Genomic DNA, 8,359 nt, shown 5'->3' with positions numbered 1-8,359 from the left:
GGGCCCCGCGCTGCTCCGCGCCGCCGTCCCGCGCCTCCGCGGCGGATGGAGCCCCTGCCAGCTGTACCGCTACCCCCCCGGCGCCCCCCGCCCCAACGGCACCGGGCCCTGCACCCGCGGGTGGCACTACGCGCTGCCCGCCGCCGGCCTCCGCACCAACCTGGTCACACAGGTGGGGACACGGSGGTGGCGGGGAGAGTGGGGGACCCCCGCAACTGGGGCGGCTGAGGGGTCCCGTGGGTGAAGGAGGGACCGAGGGAGGGCTGGGGATGGGTACATGGGGGTCCCATCGCCGGAGCAAGCGGGGGACTCGATCCCGCGGAAATCCCTGGGTGTGCAGGGGGAGGGTTTGGGGATGGCTCGGGGGAGYCCTGGGGGAGGCTGCTGAGGGGCTGGAGGGTRTCCAGRGCTCTTGGAATCACCAGTACCGTCTGTCCCCTCACATCTGTCCCCACTTTTCTGTTTGTGGGGTGGGGGCTGCCGAGCCCCCCGTGCTGACCCCTCCCCGCCGCGTCCCCCACAGTGGGACCTGGTGTGTTCCTCACGCTGGAAGGTGCCGCTGGAGCAGACCACGCACCTGCTGGGCTGGACACTGGGCAGTGTCACCGCCGGCCTGGCCTGTGACAGGTAACGGGGGTCCCCGGCAGCCCCCCAGGCAGGGTGGCACSGTGCCAGCCCCTGTCACAGCCCGTCCCCGGCAGGTTCGGCCGCCGTCCCACCTTCCTGCTGTCCCTGGCACTGGCCGTGCCCGTGGGYCTCGGCGTGGCACTGGCCGTGGATTTCCTCACGGTCCTGGTGGCACGGCTGCTGTTYGGGGCCGCGCTGGCAGGAGCCTTCCTCACCCTCTACGTGGCACGTGAGTGAGATGGGGACACCCAGAAGGGTGTGGGGGCTGAGGATGCTGCAGGGTGTGGGGTGCGGGATGCTCTGGGGTGCGGGATAATCCAGGGTGCGGGGTGCCCGTGTCCTTGGCACCCACAGTGTCCCCTCACCCCCTGCCAGGGCTGGARCTCTGTGATCCCCCGCACCGGCTGGGGGTGACGATGGTGGCCGGGTTCTTCTGGATCGCCGGGGAGCTGCTGCTGCCGGGGCTGGCCCTGCTGTGCCGGGACTGGCGGGTGCTGCAGGGCGCCGTCACCATGATCCTGGCCCTGCTGGCTGCCTGCTGGTGGTAAGGACCCCCCGAGCCAGGGGACTGGTGCCAAGCTGTTCCCAGCCCAGCACACCCTGACCGGGACCGGGAGGGGATCAAAGGACACCCGGGGCTCTCCAGAGAAGTGGGAACCCCCCCACCCTGGGTAAATGTTTGCTCAGGTTTGAAGCTGAGGGTTTCTGGGCAGCGCTGCTTTGAAGGCAGGTGGGAAAGTCAGCGCTGGAGGGGGGCCAGGCCCGTGGGRAGCCTCTTGAGCTCACACTCGTGTCCCAGGTGCCCGGCGCTGCTGCTGGAGTCACCGCGCTGGCTGCTGGCCACACGGCAACTGGAGGGGGCCAGGAAGATCCTGCAGGCGCTGGCCGAGGACAGCTGCCCCCAGGATAGCCTCCTCGGGGGTGAGTGCGGGCGCTCCGAGGACAATCAGCCCCGTGGCTGCGGGGGTGGTGTGACAGGACCGGCTCTACCCGGGGTCCCTTCTCCCGGCAGAGCTGGAGACCCTGTCCGAGGGACCCCCGCAGCCCCGGTTCCACTCTGTCTGCGACATCTGCGGCACCAGGGTCATCTGGAAGAACGGCGTCATCCTCGGCTTCGCGGCGTGAGCGCCGGGGGTGTCGTGGGGGGGCTGTGGGGCGGGGGTCCCACTCGCGGCSCCCTGACCCCGCTGTCCCGTAGGTTCATCGGCTCCGGCATCCGCCACTGCTTCACCCGCAACCTGGTGCCCCACCTGCCCCATTTCTTCTCGTCCCACCTGGCGCTGGTGGGYGCCGAGGCGGTCGCCTGCCTCTTCGTGTGCCTGACGGCCGAGCGCTTCGGGCGCCGCGCCATCCTGCTGCTCTGCACCGTCCTCACCAGCATCTCCTCCCTGCTGCTGCTGGCCCTCACCCAGTGTAAGACCCTCGCGGGACCCCCGGGACGCGGCCCCCACTCCGGGCAGTGCAGAGTTTGCCCCTGATGCGCTTCACCCCTCCCAGACCTGCTGGAGCTCATCGTCCTGACGCTGTCCGTGGTGGGCACGGCCKCCTCGCACGCCGTCACCATGCTCAGCATCTTCTTTGCCAGCGAGGTTCTCCCCACCGTGATCAGGTGAGGATCCCTGAGGATTCCCTCCTGTGCTCCCCGGAGCGGGGGGCGGCAGCCGGGACCCCTCTGATCTGTTCCTCCCGCAGGGGCGCCGGGCTGGGGCTGGTGCTGGGGGCCAGTTTCATGGGCAAAGCCGCCGCGCCCATCACCGCCATCCCCAACAGCCGCGGCTTCTTCCTGCACCACGTCGTGTTCGCGTCCTTCGCCATCCTGGCCGTGCTCAGCATCATGTTACTGCCCGAGAGCCAGGGCCGCAGCCTGCCCCAGTCCCTGCAGGACGGCGAGAGCCAGCGCCGGCCGCCCCTGTTCCGCCGCCCCCCTCGGGAGGACCACCTGCCCCTGCTGTCCCCCCACGCCATCCCGCACGACTATTCCCGCCTGGCCGCCTCCTCCAAGAGGATGCTGCGCTCCCCGGACCCGCCCCGGGAGCTGTAGCCGTGCTCCCCCCGCTCTCCCCGGGCTGAGCGCGGTGCTGGGACCCCCGCCCGGGGAACTGCAGGACACGGGCGGGCTGGGGGAGCAGCGTTCACCCCGCGRTGGGGCCGGATCCTGCCCCAGGAGCGGCGGAGGGGGGTCCCGGGGCGGGGGTGATGCCCCCGGCTCCCAATAAAAGTGCCTTGTTTGTACGGGTCGCTGGTGTGGGGGTCACACACCCCCGCCACCAACCCCCTGCTCTTTATTATGGGGGGCACATGGGATCTCCTCACCCCCTCCCCAGCTCCGTGGGGCTCACCCAGATTTGCTAGGCCAGGCTTTGCGGGGTGTGTGGGTGTGCACCCCCTGCACGGAGGCCTCTCGTTGCACACGCGTGTGCAAAGCCACTCCAGCCGGACGTCTGTGCACGTCCGTGTGTGAAGCTGCTGCCTCTGGGCATCTCTGCGTGTGTATATGTGTGTGTGTGTGTGTGTGTGTGTGTGTGTGTGTGTGTGAGCTCCCCGCTGCCCCTCCCCTGCCCCAGCCCCTCCACGGGCTCTGGGGTGTCCTCTCCTGCCCCCCGTTCCCTCAGTGCCCGTACAGGTCGGCCAGGCGGCGGAAGCGCGGCCCCCACTCGCTCAGGTAGTCGTAGTCCTGGTCCTCGTCCGTCAGGCTGGACACGATGGAGCTCAGGGGGCTGGCGACTGAGCCCGAGCCCTCGTAGTCGTAGATGAGGGCGGTGTCGTAGGGGGGCACGCTGGGGTCACTGTCAGCCGCCTCCAGCCCCTGCAGGGACAGGCGGTCACAGCCCAGCCGGGGACGGGGGGCTGAGGGATGCGGGTGCCGGGCTCTGACCCACCTCGTTGATGAAGTCCTCGATGTCGGAGGGGCTGCTGGGCAGCTTTCGGGGGGCCAGGGGKGTCCCGGAGCTGAGCGGGGCGTCCCTGCGCAGGGGGGGCTTGGCCCGGGCGGAGAAAAGCTCGGGGTGCCGGAGCTGGTTGATGTCGTAGGCGTCCTGCGGGGCCGGGCCGGGGTTAGAGGTGCGGGATTGAGCTGTTGGATTGAGCTGCGGACCCCCGGGACCCCCCCTSCCGTGGGTCCCGCTCACCTGGTCCTCCTCGCCGCCGCCCTGCTCGTCGTAGTTGAGGATGTTGTCGCGCATGTCGTCCCTCGAGCGCTGCAGGAGCCCCTTGCGCAGAGCCCGGCGGCGACCGCGCACCCGCGCAGCGCCCAGAGCCACCAGCACTGCGGGGACACGGCGACACCGCCACACCCGTGAGGGCGAGGACAGGCACGGGSGGCACGGGGTGTGGGCTGGGAGGAGGGATAGGGATGGAGGTAGGGATTGGGGTGGATGGGCGGTGAGGAAAATGGTTAAGGCGGGTCTTGATTGCGGTCAGAAGGGGCGCTGGGGACAGAGAAGGTGTTGAGGGGCATTGGCACGGGTTGGATGGGATGGCCTGGACCAGGATGGGGTGATGGGTGGGGGACACGGTGACAGAATGTGCTGGTGGGGCTCGGGAGGGGTGGCCGGGACCAGCACACGGCTGGGGGGGATGGAGATGTGAGGGTCTCACTCACCGAGGAGGAGGATGGTGCTGCCCAGGATGATCATCAGGGCCCCGAGGGTGATGCCGGCCCCGGCGGTGGCCGCGGCCAGGACCCCGTCCAGGCAGGTGCCGTCCCGGCCGCAGTGACACACCGAAACGTTCAGCAGCTGCTGCTGCTCCCGCGGRGGGGTCCCCGAGTCCCGGAGCAGCAGCGGCAGCGAGTAGGGCCCCTCGGGCAGCTCCGCCAGCACGGCCAGCACGGCGTGGGTCACTGCGGGGTGGGCAGGGGGTCAGCGGCACCCCTGAGCGGCATCGCCCCACCCCGGCTGAGCCTCACCGTTAAAGCGGGCGATGCTCCAGTTACGGGCGAGTTGCGGGTGCTGGGGGCTGAGCTGGAAGTGGAAGGGGGCTCCGTGGGGAGGCCGGTCATCGTCGGTGGCCCCCAGGAGCAGGGTCCCCCCGCGCCCCGGCCGCCCGCAGAGCACCCCGGCCGGCGGCTGCAGCTGCGGAGCGTGGTCGTTCACCTCCAGGATCTCGATGGAGAGGGTGCCGGTGGCGGAGAGCGGCGGCTCGGCTGGGGACAGAGCGGAGGGGTCAGGGCGAGCAGCGACAGCGAGGGGACAGCGGGGACGGCTGCTCACCATCGTCGCGGGCGAGGACCAGCGCGATGTACCAGCCGCCCTGCAGGAAGGCGGACGGGTGCAGCAGCTCCCGCTTGGTGCGGACGGTGCCGGAGCGAGGGTCCAGCTGCAGCCAGTCCGCGGGGTCGTAGAGCAGCGCGTAGCTGTGGGCGAGGGGCTGCGTGAGCCATTCCCGCCCGCGGGGGCCGGGGGCGGCGGGAGGGGAGCGGGACTGACCTGAGGGTCTGGATCTGGTGGCTGTCGGGGTCGCTGGCCGTGTAGGTGGTGACGGGGGTGCCCGGGGGGGTCCCCTCCAGGACGCTGATCCGCCGCGGGTTCTCGCGGAACACGGGCGCCTCGTTGACGTCCCGCACCCGCACCCGCACCGTGGCCAGCGCCCGGGGGCTGGCGGGGGCCGAGGGCTCCAGCGGCCGCTCGTTCTGCACCGACACCGTCAGCTCGAAGCGGTCCCGCACCTCGTGGTCCAGCGGCTGCGAGAGAGGCGCGGGTCAGCCGAGCCGTGAGACCCCCGGTGACCCCCGGCTGCCCCGCGCCCACCTTGACCACGGACAGGACGCCGTCGTTGGTGTTGGGGTCGGTGCGGATGGCGAAAGCGCCCTCGGGGTCGCCCTCCAGGATGGTGAATTTGGCCAACCAGCTGGAGGAGCCCGCCAGATCTTTGTCGTGCACGAACACCCTCCCCACGTCCACGCCGGCCGCCTGCTCCTCCACCTCCATGGAGAACTGAGGGAATGCCGTATGGAGCTGGACTCTGCCCCTTTGGGATGCTGCAGCTCCCACCCCGCRGACCCCGGCACGTTCCCAAATCCCAGCCGGGCCCCACCTCCTCCTTGGTGAACTCGGGGGCGTTGTCGTTGATGTCCTCCAGGTAGATGACGGCCATGGCCGTGGTGGTGAGCCCATCGCCGGACATGTCGGCCGCCTGCACCGTCAGGTTGTACACCCCCATGGTCTGTGGGGAGCGAGGGGGGCACAGCTGAGTCCCTGCAGCCCCCAGAGATCCCCCAGCTCTGCCCACCCACCCCGTCCCCACTCTGGGTCTGCTCGTGGGCAGAGCTGTGGTTTCACCACGTGGGTGTCAGTGGCTGCCCCCCGCTCCCGGTGACCCCACCCCGGTGACCCCACCCCGCCACCTCTCTGTCGAGGCCGGGCCGCGCGGTGCAGATCTCGCCGGTGGTGGCGTTGATGCTGAACATTCCGGCCGCGCCCTGCTCCAGGATGGAATAYCGCAGCGCCGCGTTGTCCGTGTCGGGGTCGTCGGCGTCGGTGGCATCCACGGTCATCACGCAGGTCCCTGCAGCCACAGGAGAGCCCGGTGGGTGCTGCTGCAGGGCCGGCTCAGYCCCCCAGCCCTGCCCKGACCCCCGGCTGGACCCACCTGGCTCAGCGCCCTCCACCACCCTGCCCGTGAACACGTCCTGCCGGAAGAGCGGCCGGTTGTCGTTCTGGTCCACCACGATGATCTCCAGGTCGGTGGGATCCTCCAGGGTGACACCGCCCAGGTCCAGGGCGAAGGCTCTCAGCTGTGGGTGCGGAGCGCTGGGGTCGGGGTCTGCCTGGGGACCCCAGGGAGGGGCTGTGGACACCCAGGAACATCCTTACCCGGTAGCGGTCGTTCTCCTCCCGGTCCAGCATGGCGTTRAGGAAGACTTTCCCGCTGAACTTGTCGATGGAGAAGATGCCCAGGGGCTCCTCGTCCACCCCCGGCCCTTTGATGCTGTAGATCACGCCCCCGGGCTGCTGCTTGTCTGACTTGATCTGCCTCGGGAAAATCAGGGCTGGGGGTCCCAGGCTGGGGGTCTGTGCCCCTCTGGGGTGCCCCTGTGTCACCCCCTGCCCGGGATGTGCCCTGGAAGGGAGGGTGGGGGTCCCACCTACCTGCACCAGGAGGTGGGGGATGCGCTTGTGGTTCTCCGAGACGCTGATGGGGGGAATCACCCAGGCCCTCTTCACCCGCCGGGGAACCTCGTGCTGGGGACCCTGGGGGGCTGCAGCGCCCGGCTGGGCTGGGCTGGCACCCTGGGGGACACGGTGGCGAGTGGGGTGGGTGCCAGGGGAGTGGGCAGTGAGCTGTGCCCGGGCTGGRCGAGCACAGTGGGGTACACAGTGGGGCCGGAGGGCACAGGGCTGGGTCCTGGGGGCTGTGGGGGGGAGATTGGGATGGAAACAAGGAGAACGGGGATTTGGGGGGGCGGCAATGGGGTCAGGGAGCTGTGGGGGCAAGGATGGGTTCATGGGCTGTGCGGGACCGAGGTCAGGGCATTGCGGGGGCGCTGTGGGAATTCGGAACTACGGGGAATGTGGGGCGGGGGCAGGGAGCTGGCCATGCAGCYGACACCCTCCGCTCCCGGCTCCATGCCACCCCCGTGCTGGGCGCCGGGGAGGGAGCACATCTGGGCAGCGCCRGCCTCCCGCCCACATCTGTGCCCAGCTGTGCCAGCGCCGCTGATGCCAGGGCGTCCCAGGAGCCCCAGGGCCGCGTGTGCACCCTGCGGGGGACGGGGACCGGGACAGCGGGGCTGGGGGTCCCTGGCGAGGGGGCTGTGGGGAGGGGGCTGTGTGCCAGCCCCACCAGATGGCCACGACACGGGGCTCGTTCTGAGGCGCTGCAGCTTCCAGCTCTTTCTCTGTGCCCTCCTCCCGCAGGAGAAMCCCCCGCCCGTCCCTGGGGGCCACTGGAGCTGGGGGGGATCGGGATGTGCGGGAGGGACGCCGGGGGCTCCGTTCCTGTGGGGGCGGCCCTGCAGAGCCCCTTTCCTTCCCCAACCCTGAAGCGGCCAAGTGCAGGGTCCAGGCCAAAACCCCAACGGCCCCATGTGGCTCAGGCCAGAGAGCAGGATGAAGGGCTCAGGGGGGCCGTGAGTGGGCAGGGGGATGCAGAGGGGTCTAGGATCACAGCTGGGGTGACAAAAAGGGGAGCGGGGTGTCTTTAAGTGCCTAACCCTCCCCCGAATCCCGTGTCAGCCCATCCCGCTCACAGCGCAGGCAATGTGCCGGAGCCGCAGGCCCCCCCCTGCCACSGCCATCTGTGGGGTGGGAAATGCCTCAAGAGGGGCTGCGAGCCCCCGTCACCCCCAGCCCCATCCCCGCCGCCTCCAGGGATGAGCCTCCACAAGGTTTGGGGTCCGGCCGCTCCCTGGCTCTCCGTCCAGGCTCCCCATCGCAGCCAGCCCTCCCGGGGCACGGAGCTGGGGGTCCCCATCGCCCCCCCTCCCACGCCATCCCCGGCAGCCCGGAGCCCCCGCACCCCTTACCCGAGCGCAGAGCGGGGCGAGCAGGCAGGCGAGCAGGAGCGGGGGGCCCATGGCGGAGCGGGGCGCAGCCCGGCCGCCGGCCCCGAGCTAAAATAGCGGCGGGACTGGCTGAGTGACAGCACATGTGCTGCGGGCACCGGACCCCCCCGCGGGCAGCTGGCCCCGCCGCCCCCGGCCCGCAGCCCGCGCCCCCTGCCCGGCCCGGCCCGGCGGGGCCCGACGGGGGGATGCGGGGGGCGTGGAGGGATGAGAGGGGGCGCGGGGGGG

General features: G+C 70.8%; 2 protein-coding genes across 2 annotated transcripts; one reads left to right on the top strand and one right to left on the bottom strand.

The window, feature by feature from the left end:
• The first annotated feature begins 277 nt into the window (after positions 1 to 277).
• On the top strand, positions 278 to 2,821 carry SLC22A31 (solute carrier family 22 member 31). Its single transcript, XM_057386562.1, has 9 exons — positions 278 to 332; positions 408 to 627; positions 702 to 856; positions 1,003 to 1,171; positions 1,427 to 1,548; positions 1,640 to 1,748; positions 1,826 to 2,040; positions 2,125 to 2,236; positions 2,320 to 2,821. Exons 1-9 carry the CDS (start codon positions 278 to 280, stop codon positions 2,666 to 2,668), a joined length of 1,506 nt encoding a protein of 501 aa, XP_057242545.1. The 3' UTR covers positions 2,669 to 2,821.
• A 400-nt stretch (positions 2,822 to 3,221) lies between these two features.
• CDH15 (cadherin 15) lies at positions 3,222 to 8,143 on the bottom strand. Its single transcript, XM_057386563.1, has 14 exons — positions 8,093 to 8,143; positions 6,717 to 6,857; positions 6,441 to 6,596; positions 6,217 to 6,361; positions 5,972 to 6,132; positions 5,662 to 5,790; positions 5,376 to 5,561; positions 5,055 to 5,308; positions 4,839 to 4,981; positions 4,535 to 4,771; positions 4,229 to 4,468; positions 3,756 to 3,892; positions 3,507 to 3,662; positions 3,222 to 3,433 (listed from the first exon to the last, which is right to left on the bottom strand). Exons 1-14 carry the CDS (start codon positions 8,141 to 8,143, stop codon positions 3,236 to 3,238), a joined length of 2,334 nt encoding a protein of 777 aa, XP_057242546.1. The 3' UTR covers positions 3,222 to 3,235.
• Positions 8,144 to 8,359: the final 216 nt, after the last annotated feature.

This window comes from Malurus melanocephalus, unplaced genomic scaffold (assembly GCF_030028575.1).
Source record: "Malurus melanocephalus ecotype Western Australia unplaced genomic scaffold, MMel_1.1 scaffold_996, whole genome shotgun sequence".
NCBI lineage: Eukaryota > Metazoa > Chordata > Aves > Passeriformes > Maluridae > Malurus > Malurus melanocephalus.
This window is presented reverse-complemented; position numbering and strand designations above follow the sequence as displayed.